Genomic DNA, 15,070 nt, shown 5'->3' on the forward strand with positions numbered 1-15,070 from the left:
TGCCTTTCCATCCTGCTGTAGTGCTTACAAAACTGTGGTCATTGAAGGAATGAACCGGAATGCTTAAAAACAATAGTAGGAAAAGCTGTGCACATTACTAGAAAGAAGTTACCATCTTTTGAAAGCAAGAGTGGTTTCTATAGTGGATTCTATAGTTAAATTCTATAGTTAAAGTAAAATTATCTGGCATTTCATAATGCTTCCATTTACAGAGACCATGACTACACCTTTGCCTGCTTTTCAGAGCATTTTATTTATAGTTTAGATTAACCTTTCAAACCAGTAACTAATCAAAGTGTAGAAATTATCAGAAGAGACTGTAAAACCAAGTATTTGATGCTCATGCCAGTGACTTTTACAAAAAAAAATAAAAATCAACCACAACCCCAGAAAACCAAAGTCAACGCTTTTTTTTTTTTTTTTTTTTTAAGAACTGCTGTGGAAATGAGAATCCATGTGGGTTGCTTTCTTCATGGACATTGTTTTAGCAATGACCTGTTAGGTCGAGCTCTTGATTGAATAGTGTCTGTCAACTTTGTACAAATGCAGATTTGAAGCTAGAAATACAGTATGTGTTGCTGCAGTACTACCAGCCTTCCACTCACAACAGTAGAAGGCATACTGCTTAGACATCTTTGAATTCACTGTAGAGAAGCCTACAGAGATACGTAAAATAATTTGCTTCATATAAGCAGATCACTGTGAGGCCACTTTCTTTGAAAGGTCATAGCAATCGGGAGGTTCCTGAGAGGAAAAAAGCAAATGTCACTCCAATCTTCAAGAACAGCAAGAAGGAGGATCTGGGAAATTACAAGTCAGTCACTCTTTCTTCAAATCCTCCTGGAAGCCATTTGAAAGATGTGAAGGTGACTGGGAGTTGTCAGTGTGGATTTATGAAGGGGAAATTATGCTCAGCCAACCTGAAAGCCTTCAATGACTAGCTGGATGGATGGGGGACAAGCAGTGGATGTTGCTTACTTCAGTAAGACTTCTGACACTGTATTTCATTACATCCTTGTAGACAAACTAATGAAATACAGACTAGGTACGTGTACAGTGAGGTTAAATGGATTGAGAACTGGCTGAGTTGATGGGGTCAAAGGATTGTGATCAGTGCTACAAAGTTGAACTGGACACCAGTCACTAGTGGAGCGTCTCAAGGGCCGATACTGGGTTCAGTGCTGTTTATCATCATTAAAAACGTGAACAGTGGGACAGAGCACACCCTCAACAAGTTGGCAGAGGATTTCAGGAGGTGCCTTCCAACCTCAGCCATTCTGTGAATGTGTTGTATCTTCACCATTTGATCTGTCTTGAAAAATTCAGTTACTGCTTTTTCAAAATCTAAAATCCAGCTCATGACAAATCAAGAAGAGAAGCCATGCGGGAGGAAGAAAAAAATTGGGAGCAGGTGTGAGTAAGAAGAACATGGAAGATCAAAGGGCTCATATGGAATTAGGAACAATGTGAAGAAAGCAGTGAAATATAAAACCTTTGCAGTGAAGGACATTTTTGCTGTATATCTTGATTGCAGCTTGATGGGAGCGAAGATATGGTGCCGTTTTCTTTTCCCAAGATAAAAAAGATCATGTATCTGCAAAAGTTTTTTTGGAAGCTGTGTGGTCATAAAATGAAAGATACAGCTCTACTTGATCATCAAATTGTAACCAGCTTTGGTTATAAAACACTTCTGTAACTGCACTATGTCTAGAAAGGGATACCCAAGTCTTGAGGGATTTTTCAATTCTATAGGATTGAAGTTTAACGAAGATTCATATTTTTATATCTATCTTGGATTAGTCCCACATCTTTTGTTCTTAGTTAGAATACTATCCCTATCATGCTAAAGCACTGAAATCAACTGGAAAAGCTAAATTAAAATACAATATTCAGTCTGCTTCTCCAGATGTATTTGAGTCTTCATTGCAAGACTTCCTGGTGACTTTGTAAATTGCCCATCTTTAAAGATAGTGAACAGATTTTATTCATTCACATGGGCCACCTTCATTCAAGCCGTTCTTGAATATTAGTATGATCTTTCATAGCTTTTTACAGGTTTATTGTCTTTAACCTCCGATCTTCTAAGCAAGCGCAAGACAATTAGCCAATGATGTGATCAAACCTAGGCAGACTTGCTTTTAGACTGTTACTGGCTAGAGGAAATGCAGGTAAAATTTCTGGATTTGGAGTTCCATAGTGAGTGAAAACTTTACGTGAAAGTAGTACGAAGTGCAAAAAAGAAATGGAAAAAGTAAGGTTGCTTGTTTAACCACCAAGTGTCTTAGGAACAAATGAGTACAACACAGGTGAGTATTTGGAGACATGAAGTTACATTACATGATTATTAATACTTTAGTGAGATTTTTCACTTACCTGTTGCAGAACTGTTGGACACAAGAAGCTGAGTATTTTTTCCTGACATTTCTGGGTCTTTGTAAACTGAGTAATTTTTAGCCTGTGATCTCGGGCCAGTTAGCAGGTAGTGAAGAACTGTTGCAAAATGGGAACTGCAAATCTGAGGCTGAAAATGACTTGTACTTTTTCTTCATATGGCTATAAATGCTGTTGTGAAGAGGACTGCCCTTTTTTCTCACTTCCTTAGATGGAATGTTTCATGACTGGTCTTTACATTTACATCTTGACCTTACAGGGCATCAAATCAAGGCAGGGCTTTTTGGTGCCTTTCATCAAGGATCATTGTCATTGTAATGGCTTTTGAAAAGTTGGTCCTTGTTTGGTCGAACATTTAATGCCAGTACCAGAAAAAACATCTGTCCAGATACTGCATAGGATTTCTCAACTGAAAACAAGGTGGTGCTTTAGAATTCTAGATAGGAGTAATGATACTGACTACTTCAGTCTCTCGGAAAAGTAGCTGAAAAAATGCAAATGGTCTTACCTGTTCCACTATAAAAAACCTTTATGTTGGTCTGCTGATCCTGTGTGGGCATCTTACCTGGACATGCTAGTTTATTGCTAGTTCCCCCAAAAACGTTGTGTATCTGCTAGCAAATTGCAGATCTGTTTCATAAAAACATATGGTATCCAAACAGTAAAATTATTTCAAATTTCATTAAAAGCAGATGGCAGATACAGGAGGACAGGTGTTCTGGGAGAAATGCATTGAGAGTTGCACCAAGGCTGTTTTCAGTTGGGCTGGTTGGTACTCTAAAGATAGTGGTTCACTGGTTATTCCTAGTGCAAGCTGCTTCTCCACTGGCCCGATACGCTTGGTCATCAGAACAGATATCAGGTGGAAAAGGAGCTTGAGGATTTTGAAGGTGGGAAAGAAAGACATAGGAGGGAGTTTGGAATATGTGCAGTGAGAAATGCAAAAGGAAGATTGAGGACTTAGAGGCTGAGGATGTAAGCTTCAAAAGCTGCACCCATCAGAGAACACCTCATCTTGTTAAGATTCTGCAGATGGAAAGGTTTTGTTATAAAAAAAGAGACCCAGGGCAATAATAACACATTAAGTAGGTAAGAGATTTTTTAAAAATACACATTTTCAGTGAATGCGTTTAACAAATATTTTTTATCTTTGTTCCTTATTGAAACCTCACAAGTGCCCTTTAACCCCTTCGCCAAGAGAATAAGGGCTAATCAGATGGTAATATCTTGGTGCCTATAAGATTAAATCAACTCATCTTACTTAACTCCTGTTAACAGCTCCTATATGTCTGTATATATACAAGGATTTTTTTTTTCAGTAAGTTTGATCTCTGCTTTTATCTTTTTAACCTGTTAACAGCTCCTATATGTCTGTATATATACAAGGATTTTTTTTTTACAGTATGTTGAATCTGCTTTTATCTTTTTAATAGCAAAGATCTGAAGTAAGTGAAGCGTTTGGGATGCAGATTAATTAACTGATGGGCAGCCTATACTACATTTCTTTCTTATCTATAGCTCTAAATTTGTTTTCATGTTACTAGTCTGATTTTTAATGTGCTGGCTTTCCAAGATTGCCAGATACCCATTTATGGCCTGGAAAGAGAGTAACATAAGTAATCCTTCAGTGATCTGATGCATTGTTGCACAGTAGTGGTAGGTAAAGGTAAACTGGCTGAAATAACTCTCATATCCATATACATTAATGCAGAAGCAGGACTTACACAGAGGAGTAACATTTTAGAAACTTCAGGTGTAATTTCTAGCAGCTCTCCCATCAGAAAGGTAATGAGCTGTACTAGCCAGATGGAAAAGTATCAACATAACTCCTAATTCCGACATAAGAGAGAGATGGAGGACCAGAAGCTCTTTGATCACTAATGTACCTTTGAAGTAAGCTTAGTCAATAAAACCACTGCAGTAGAATTTAGTAAAGACCCTAGAGTATGATTTTAGAAACACTTGGATGCAGTTTTGTTGGGTTTTTTTAGTGCTATGTACCTTGTTAAGGTTGTGGCAAAGTTGCCCAGTGCATTAAATACTGTAGAAGACAAGAATATAAATTGTTCAAAGTAGGGGAAAAAGCCATAATTATTTTTTTTTTTTTTTGTATCTTGCTGTAAGGAAGAAAACACCGTGATCTATATGAATGACCTGTACTCATAATCTGGAGGCTAAATTGACAAGGTGACAAGAAAACAGTCCGTTGATTAACCCTAAATCTGAGGAGTTTCAAAATAGCCTGCGAAAAATTTGCTCTGTAAGCAAGGCACATTTATCCCTTACAAAAGCTGACTCTGTCTGAACTACCAGCTTTATCTGACTTCCTCTCAGTATGAGTGACACAAAGCTTAATCTTTGGGGTGTTGTTTGAAATACGATATGCACAAAGGTGATCTAACAAGTAATCAAGAACAGAGCCCAGGCAACCCCTGGGAAGTGCATATAAATAAATTGCTTAGGTTCTTCACCTTTTTATTTTTCCTACATCCAAAGCAGGAGGAATTACATATTAGTCAACAATACAAGTAGGGTGATAGGGAAGTGATGGTGAGGAGAATAGTATTTACATGAAAGACAAAAATAAAACAGGGCTGTTAAGGAAGATGATATGGGCTACTGCAACTGCGTGCAAACCACAGAGTAAATAAGGCAGTTTTCTTCCTTTGACTGAAAAGATCAGAGTGAGATTACAATACTACTGAATGCCTGTCAAACTGTGGAAGCTGCTACAACAAAATAAATGAGCAAAAAAGATGGTTGGTGTTTTTATTACCCACTCAAAATCCTCACTTTTGAGGCAGAAGTCTGAAGTGAAAAAGACGATAAAATTATATTTGTAATAACCTAAAAACCAGTTTCAGTGCACATTCTCCTCTTGCATTTGATCCTGCTGTGATCACGTGTCCCCAGAATCCAGAGTTGTCCTGACCTATGAACAGAGGAATTGCTCATGTGGCAAAACACACAGGAAATATACTTCTGAAAGACTTCTTTTGTTGTTATTTATTATGTTTGTTATTACACTCTTGAATGACACATTAATGATCTTTGACATGCTAGCAGATTTTCCTGCAAAGTTGCTGTAATAATGTTTTTGCCTATTGTATGCACCTTTCCTTCCTTGAACTTGGTACAGAAAGCCATACCCTGCAGCTCATCCTGATGTACTTTTTTTCAGAGGGAGAGAGTTGGCTTGTGAAGTGTAACTAGATTTTTTCTTTCAACTCTAATTCACTTCCAGTGGAAGTAATCAAAACCCCTGTGTATTAGGCTGTGCACAGACTTTAATATGTTACATTGCCCCAGGTTGGCAGTACTTGAGTGACAACAACTGAAAGAAATTCTTGGAGTGTGTTCAGAGCACAAGAATGTAAGAGCAAAGCCAACATTTCATCAGGCTGGAACAGAGATAGTATATGATGGTAGTAACTAGCAGAAGGCTTTCCTGGCATAGGTATGGCATCCCTCTATCTTCTGTCCTATCCAAATACTTTCTGTACTTTGAAAATGTTTGAGCATGTGTGCTTTGATGAGTTATGTTTTTGTTTGGCTGGTACTGGTAATTTTAATGGTTCCTGATTTTAATGAGAATTTATTTAGGTGCTTGATTTTTATTTTTTTCAAACAGCCTTGAAATAGAAGGTAACTAACATTAACTATTAAATTAAAATAGGTTTTTAAAATTTTCCACTGCTTTTTTGTGTAATGTATTTTTAATTAAAAATAAGACTTTAATGTTTTGATTTAATACATGTTGGGTTTTATGTTTAGATTTAATACATGTTGAGTCCTGCAGAGTCATTGTTTTCACCAGTGTTTGTGGTGGTCTTGTTGACAACTTATTTTAAAACCCGAAATCAGCTAGCAGATGTGACTGAAATTATTTTTTTTAATTGTGAATGCACATCTTTGAATTGAAGGAAATACATTAACTCCAGAAGTGTACTGGAGTATCATTTGTATATGGAGCTGTTGGAGTGAGTCCAGAGGAGGACTGTGAAGATGATCACCTCTTCTATGAAGACAGGCTGAGAGAATTGGTGCTGTTCGGCCTGGAGAAGAGATGGCTCCAAGGAGACCTTAAACTACCTTCAAGTACCTGAAGGGGACCTACAGGAAAGCTAGGAAGGGACTTTTTCTGAGGTCGTGTAGTGATAGGACAAGGGGTAATGGTTTTAAACTGAAAGAGGAGAGAGTTAGGTTAGACATTAAGAAGAAGCTCCTTAGTGTGAGGGTGGTGAGACACTGGCACAGGTTGCCTGAAGAGACTGTGAAAGCCCCATCCCTGGAAGTGTTCAAGGAGAGATGAGATGGAGCTTTGAGCAACCTGGTCTAGTGGGAAGTGTCCCTGTCCATGGAAGGGGGGGTTGGTGTAGAGGATCTCTGAAGGTCAAACCCAACCCAAACCATTCTTTGTAGATCTATGAACCTGTTAATATAGCCTCTGTTTTTTTAACTTCTTTATTTGAAGTTAGCCTGCTGCATAGGATTTCTGTTTGTTCTTCGCAAATAATGATTAAATTAGAATTGCCGAAAAGTATTTCAGTGAGGATCTTTGTTCTCTTTTCAGTAGTACTAGTTATTAAATGCACAAGATTAGGATTTGTCTGGGAATCGCACAAAGAGCACTACACAACCAGATGTAGGACAAATGTAATGCTGTGCCATGGTCACAAGGCCATTCTTCTGTGAGAATTAATGATTCTGTTGCTGCTGAGGTGGGGTGTTCGGGGCAAGGTTGGAGGGTGATTGTTCTTAAATTTTGTTCTGTGGGGTTGTCAGAAAGTTGTTTTGTTGGTCTCTGGAGTACTTAGCTGTACATCCCTGCATGGCTCTTCACATTTGATTTAGGAACAGAACAGCTTTCTCATTTGCATTTGTCTGGCACGAGCAAATTATTTTACTTGAAGGCAAAAGTAAATATGCCTCTATTAGAACAAAAATGAGTAACTTTAACAAGTTGTTAATTTGTAATTATAAAATTATAGCTGTTTTAAAAGTAGTCTGTTTTCAGAACAAAATATGCACATTGCTGGAAGATTTTTTTCTTCACTTGTTCAGCCCAAGTTATTTGAATAAGCACTTTAAACTTTTGTTTTCTCTGGATAATTAAAATTAAACTGGAATGTAACAAAGTAAAATGAAGCTTGTCCAGATGACTCCTTTATTTTCTTAATGACTGCTTATTTTTCTTGGCAAATAAATTTCTAGTATGTAATGAGTTGCCCAAAGAAACAAATCTGGAGAGATTTTTCTTTCTCCACATGGTGGACTTGAGTCAGATGTCTAAACATGGGTCAGGGTTTCTTGTTAGATTTTTTGCTAGTGGACTTGAATTTTTATCAGGTAGTCCTCAAAATGGCATGTTTTAGGAACACCAGTACTCTCCCTGCATTACGATCTGATAGGTACTCCTCTGTTGAACTTAAATGTTGATTAATGGTTTTGTTTGGAAAATTATTTCAAGTAATGATGTTGTTCCAGGCTACTAATACAATGATTTTAGGAATGGGAACCTTCAGAATAAGACATCTGTCTGACTTTATTTTTATTTTTTTAAAATCTTTAGCTGTCATGATGTATCTCTTTACAGTGACGTGACTGTAAATATTGTTGTCTGTAAGAAGAATCTTCTGTTTCAAATAGAGCTGTTTCAGTGAAAGGTCTTGGATTCTAGAAAAGAGGTGAACTGCTGTGAATGTTTATTCTAGATTGATTGAGTGGTTTTTGGGTTCTTTTTTATTTTATGGCTTTACAAGACTCCTACACAGATTTCTAAATTGACTGCACTTTAAAACATTTTATGTAAAGCCTGAGAAGAAAAAAAGAATCTCAGCGTGAATGAAGGTGTTGGTACATAATTTGCTAACCAGTACTGTATCATCTTTGTGCTTTCTTTTCTCATCTGAACCTGCCGTGAACTTAGGGTAGAAGGTATTTGAGGCAGGAATCATTACCTAGTGTTATGCTGATTAATCATCTGGCATAGTGGAGTGAATATGACTCCTTGTCCCTATCAAAATCCAAGCCGTAAAAATATTCTAAGGTTAAAATATCATGAGGATGTTACAAGCATTTTTGTGAAGTATTATCAACCAGTGAAAATGCAAGGGAGAATCTTTAAGTCAATGTTTTATCTATCTGAAAGATTTTAGTGCCTGTGTAATATATCCATTTTACTCAAAAAGTATTAATTAGGTATGTAGCTTATTAATATCCCAGATAAATTGAAGCAGCTTTTGTAAAACTTCCGCATGCCTTCTCTTTGGGTCACAGCACAGCAATAAAATGGTTTCTGCGGTGAAATGATGTGTTTTCTTGCCTAGCAGTTTCAGTTGCTTTACACTTCAACATTAACTCTGAATTTAAAGATTTATGCTACTTATTTATTTCTAGCACTTTTTCCAGAAACAATCAAAATGGAATGCTTTGTGAGCTGTGCCCCCACATACTGCATTTTGTATGTTGAAGCAAAACAAAAAGGGGTGGTGGTGGTGTGAAACATTTTTCTGCATATTGCTGAGCTAATGCAGCATAAGTAGGTTATGTTGTTATGGCTGTTGGAATGATAATGAATGGGATTTATCTTACCTCTTTGAATATCGTCAAGCAATAACATTTTCTTCCATCTTTAATCTGCTCTCAGAGAACAGATGGAATACCTCAAGTTCCTTTTACATTTTTTGTAGGTGGATTCTACAGTTTCAGAAACCCATGTTGGAGCCTTTCATAAGTATTAAGTTTCTCAAGGAAATACTTGCTAGATTATTAATTTTTGCTCCTTGTTTTACACAGTATCAATTACTAGTGGGTTTGTATCAGATCATGGTCTTTTGTCTCTGAATGTGTTACACCAGGGCCTGATAGATTCAAGAAGACTTAGGAATTTCCTAAATCACACTAAGTAAATCACACTAAGACGTTAGGATTTATTTTGTTAACTTTTAGGTAGCCTAAAATATCTTGCTGGGCACTTTGTTCTTCAGGTTGGTTTAAACTGGGAAAGCAAAGTAAGAGCTGTAATTCAGCCTTCTTGTAAATCTAACAGTTCACAACTGAATAGGAGCCCCTGGTCTGTCCAGGATTTACAGTATCACTAGATAGATCTAAACTACTCAGTTTCAAAACAAGTCAAATGTAAATTTTCAACTTTAGTTGTGAGTTTCTTTACTTTTTTTCCCCTCAAAACTAGCATTGTGGGTTTGATTTACATAAAAAGTGTTAGTATTTGAGGAATCTTCTGACTGCAGAATGTATTATGAGAAACAGGACAGCAGAAGATATAGGATTAAGGAGTGAGTGCTTATGTTTCTAGCCAGCTGAACTCTAGCTCAATTCTATAACTCACCTGCCTAGTAAAAGAAAGAAAGGGAAGATGGAGGGAAAAATAATAAAAAGGTAATGTGTTCTAGTTTTGCAGCTGTCTGAATCGGTATACACTTGTAAATAGGAACAATATAGATGATTTTTCTCTCCAGTATAAAGCGTTATGTTAATGTTTAATTTGTATCTCGCTCAGGTATTTTTTTTAATGAAAAATGTGTCTGCAAGTGTGCCTATTGACCCTGGGCAAAACATGTTGTAGAGCTGGTTTCCTCTCTGGTGCTGGGGGTGCAGGGTGGTGGGCAGCAGCAGGACTGCCTCCTGCCAGAGGGATTTAGGGCAGTTCTGATAGAAATCTTGGTGGCTCAGCAACTGCCAGCTTGTGCAGATTGAGGACAGACACCAGGGTGTCAGTTAGTGAACATGGTGCTGGAGCACAGAAATGCCAAAAAGAAACATGAAGAGGATGCAGTCAGGGAGAGCTTGTGTCTGGGTCCTTGCACAGCTTTACTGTGACAGAAAAACTTGTCATTTTTGTCAAAACAAAGTTGGTTTAAAACTGGCAAAACAAAGCATAACTAACTTTTCAGAGACTAATGTTTAGGTTTATCGTGGTATATGTATTGTGTATTTATTTTTTTTTCCACAGAAACCTGCTAATATTTTAGTTATGGGTGAAGGTCCTGAGCGAGGAAGAGTAAAAATTGGTATGTTTATATCTTTGATAAGTCCGAGTGTAGCATTTAAGCTAGAATGTTCTGAAGGTGCAGTTTTAGCACCTAAAGTAGTCACTGTAATACTAGTATGTGCCCAGGCACTTTGCCTAAATTCTGTTTTCTGAGTGACTGGCTTGTTGACACTAGCCCCATGCACCAGTTCTGATGATGAAATGCTGTAGCCTCATCAATGAAAAGTGGAAAATGTTATTATATTTTGTTTAAATGGGTGTTTGTGTGGGGTGGGGGATTTTGATATGGGCACAAAGATGAGAGCTAGCCAGGGGACAGGAGGATAAAGAAATGGGTTTTTTTAATTTCCTCCATTTACCCCAGTAATGCCATGACATTATATTGTTGCTGCTTATAAAATCTAAGTAGGGAACTACTCATTGCTACAAACCTTAAATTTTATGATGGAATCAAAGGTGGCTTTTAGCCTACAAAATATTTGTGAAAGGGTAGACAGATCCCTTGGAGATAAACACAAGGGATCTTTAAAGCTCAGAGAGCACCGTAATACAACCAAAATGCTTAGTTTGAACTACTGCTAAATGCTCAAACTGAGGTGTACCAGGGTAGGAAGGACCCAAGACTTTCCCCACTCAAGTGACTTTTTCTGGTGGGAGTTAACGTTCCCTTTGAGAGGATAATTTGTAGAACTTCAGTTGTTTTAAACTAAAGCACATAAATAAATTAAAATTAACTGTAGTCTTAACAGTAATAAGAAATACTGTGCTGTGCTTCAGCGTGGCAGTACTTTGATAGCAGACTGCTAATGCACAGCCTACTTACATTTCTTCTGGTAAAGCAGCCCTGTTTGGAAGGATTTTTTAAACCTAGTTCCTATTTTTCACTTCCCTTAGGCTTTCTTTGAGATTATTCTGCCTTGTTGCTCTGTACTCTTACTGTTTTGTTTATCTGAACTATGTTGTTAATCACTAGTATAACAATTTGGGGTAGGATTTTCTTGGAGCGTTCAGTGCTGCTCTGGTGCTTCCCTCACCCTTTGAAATCCAAGGAGCAGATGGGCCAGGGCTGAACACTTCTGCAGATCCTACCCTGAAACCCTTCTGAGGTTTAAGGCTGACAGTAGCAATTGAGGTCTTTGTACAAAACAGGTACAGCACGGACAGCAGAAGGGCAAACCTCTTCCTTCATTCTTGACAGAGCGGTTGCTTCCAAAATTGATAATGTGGGTCATCCTCTGGGCATGTTCACGTTCAACTGTGGTGGTGATATTTGCTGTATACAACTGCTTGCTAGAAATTGCACTTAGACCACCCATTTCTTTCTTAATTGATAGTTTTGAATTAATTTGGGAATAAATTAGAGCACAACTAAATTTAGTCGGACTCTGTTAATGGACAGGTGAAAGATTCTGTATTGGACCACCAGTCCTCTGAGCCATCCGTTCCCAGTGGGGATAGAGGGAGGGGGGCCCTGCATTTCTAAGTGTGTTCTCAAAATGTAGGTTTTTAAATTTATTTTATTTTATTAATATATTACCACAGCAGGAAAAGAATACAGAAGTTACACCCATACCAAGGGCTTCCAATTTTTCAGTGTAACTAACTTTTCTAAAAAATACATAACTGGTATTTAACTTAAAATAATTTTATAGGCTTTCTGTGTCATTTTGAGTCATAAATTCACTTTCTGTCAACAACTTTTTTTATAGTTCCTATTGACTTGATCATATCTTGAGTAATCAATATTTTAATGAAGAAAACTGTAAAATGTTTCTCTTTTTAAATGCATTAAAACAATCATAAATAGGAATGCATATGAAAAAAAACATTGTGTAGTCAGGTGAGAGACCCATATTTAGCCTGCAGTTTTCCCTCAACCAGTGAGCTATGGTATATAGGTCCTTTTCCCTCATCTCATTCCTTTTGAGTCTTTCTCAGCATGTGTATATTCCTGCACCAGAGGCCCTTTTCTTGGGATTTGGGAGTGGTGGGTGGATAAAGAGATTTGGTGGGAGAAAGTGCATATTTTAGTTGCTGCCCATTTTTTTTCCCTGTGTCACTTACATTTGGCAGTTCAGACAGCTTGCTAGGCAGTTGTATTCCACCATTTCTAAAAAAGCAGTTTTTAATTATATAATGTCCCCAAACAGAATTTTAAAATCATACCCTAATTGGTATTTAGTGCTGGTATCTACATACTGGAAATATGTCTTGACAGAAAATTGGCAGGGAGGCAGATGCTGTAGGCTCAATTGCTTTTTTGAGTGAAGGAAACCTTGCTACAGCTAACTTCTTGAGGAGGGAGCTTTTGTGATGTGCATGTATGTATTATAAATCATTCTAACCTTTGCAGAACTTGCGCTTTGCTCACATTTAAAATGCTGCTACTTGAAAGACCAGCCTGTAATAACAGAGTATTTTACCAGAGAATATGGGGTAAAATGAGTCAGGATTTACCAGTGTCCTGAGAGAAGTGAGTTGATGCGCTTTTTCAGAACAATGGTTAATTCTTTGTTCTAAATGGCTCATGTTAGTAATGATTTATAATTATATACTTCATAGGTGATGACATCCGGTATCATCTACAAAAGCTTTAAGAAAATCTGCTTACAGAACTCATATCTGCTACAGTCTGCGTTTGTGTTGTGATGGTAGCACTAACAAGTAAACTCAATGAGTTAATTTTTTAAAAAATTAATAGTTTTCCTGAAATTTTGAAGCATCTCTCTTGAATTTTTCAGCTGACATGGGCTTTGCCCGATTATTTAATTCACCTCTGAAGCCTTTAGCAGACTTGGATCCAGTAGTTGTAACATTCTGGTATCGAGCTCCTGAGTTGCTTCTTGGAGCAAGGCATTATACCAAAGCTATTGGTAAGTAAATTGGATAAAAATGTATTATTTTGTTCTTTATGCAAAGTGTACCCAAATCTTGAAGCACTGATAAATAGCACAAAGGAGCTGCTCAACTTTGGCAAACTGTTTAGTACATTGTGGTCTCTGGCTAGATATAGGAATGAAATGTTTACAAGTTCTGACTTCAAATGCCCTGTGATGCAGTATAATTTTGTATGGCTTTCACACAGGATTTTCATAAATGCTGTTAGAGGTTATACCAAATTTAGATGCATCTTCAAACCATTAGTAGAATCTGTATAATCATGATGAGACACAGTGTGTTAATTTTATTGCAGCGGTATTTACCTAGTGTAATAAATACATGAAATAAGGGATATACAGAATGGGGGGCATACTGGCTGCACTGAAACTAGACTGGAAATAAGCTGTATTATAGCCTCTCTCTGTGTCTTTTTCAAAGCACAAGTGTGAACAGGAATTGCTTGAAGTAGTGAGACAGGATCAGGGTCACAGCTTAGCAACAGGCTAAGCTGTGAGGCTGCATCAAGCATATCCAGAAAAACAGAAGCCTCAGAGAATGCAGACACTGTCAGAATGGTTTTAGTTACATCGGCTTAAGGCTCCATCCTCCTCACCACTTAATTCATTCTTACCAGACTGAATTTCAGCAGCTTTGGCGTGGTGCAGTTGGCTTTGCTTTGCCAGTCTCTACTCTTGCCAGTTTGGGGGTAAGAGATCACTGATGACAGGGGTGGCTGTGGCTGTAGGACATGGAGAAAAACTGTCTGGGTGACCGAGCCCAGAGAGTTGTAGTGAACAGAGTTAAATCCAGTTGGTGGCCAGTCACCAGTGGTGTCCTCCAGGGCTCAGTCTTGGGGTCAGTCTTGGTTAGTATGTTTATCAATAATATAGATGAAGTGGTTGAGTGCTTCCTCAGTAAATTTGCAGATGACACCAAATTGGGTGAGAGTGTTGATCTGCTAGAGGGTAGGAAGGCTTTGCAGAGGGGCCTGGACAGGCTGGATTAGTGGTCCAAGGCCAATCATATGAGGTTCAATAAGGCCAACTGACAGGTCCTGCATTTTGGTCACAACAACCCAAGGCAACGCTACAGGCTGGGGGAAGAGAAAAGCACCTGGGGATACTGGCTGACAGTCGGCTAAACATGAGCCAGCAATGTGCCAGGTAGCCAAGAAGGCCAATGGCATCCCGGCCTGCATCAGGAATAATGTGGCCAGCAGGAGCAGGGAAATGATCATGCCCCTGTACTCAGCACTGGTGAGGCTGTGCCTCAAGCACTCTGTGTAGGACAGGAGGGACATCGAGGTCCTGAAGCAAGGCCTATGAGAAGATGCTGAGGGAACTAGCATGGTTTAGTTTGGAGGAGAGGAGGCTGAGGGGAGACCTTACTGCTCTCTACAGCTACCTGAAAAGAGGCTGTAGAGCCTTTTCTCCCAAGTGAATAACAGTAGGACTAGAGGAAATGGTTTGAAGTTTTGCAAGGGGAGGTTTAGACTAGATATTAGGAAGAATGTCTTTACCGAAGAGTAGTCAGGCACTGGAACAGCCTGCCCAAGGAGGTGGTGTAGTCACCATCCTTGGAGGTATTCAAGAAGTGTGTAGATGTGGCACTTCAGGGCATGTTCTAGTGGGCATAGTGTTTTTTTCTGGATTTACGATTGGACTTGGTGACCTTGGAGGTCCTTTTCAACCATGATGATTCTGTGATTTTGAGAATAGCCCAGTAACAGGTTGGAAGGTGGTTCATCTTCAGTGGATGTGAACAGCTTTGCCATGGAAGGGAAAG

At 38.3% G+C, this 15,070-nt stretch overlaps 1 protein-coding gene across 1 annotated transcript in view; it reads left to right on the forward strand.

Annotated features, from left to right (window-relative positions):
- The window catches only part of CDK8 (cyclin-dependent kinase 8), a 48,932-nt gene that overhangs the window by 17,177 nt on the left and 16,685 nt on the right, over positions 1–15,070 (forward strand). Inside the window, exons 4-5 of the mRNA XM_010005629.1 lie at positions 10,367–10,424; positions 13,147–13,278. Coding sequence (XP_010003931.1) covers positions 10,367–10,424; positions 13,147–13,278 — 190 coding nt within the window. The remainder of the gene's footprint in view (positions 1–10,366; positions 10,425–13,146; positions 13,279–15,070) is intronic.

This window comes from Chaetura pelagica, unplaced genomic scaffold (assembly GCF_000747805.2).
Source record: "Chaetura pelagica isolate M959 unplaced genomic scaffold, ChaPel_1.0 scaffold269, whole genome shotgun sequence".
Taxonomy (NCBI): Eukaryota; Metazoa; Chordata; class Aves; order Apodiformes; family Apodidae; genus Chaetura; species Chaetura pelagica.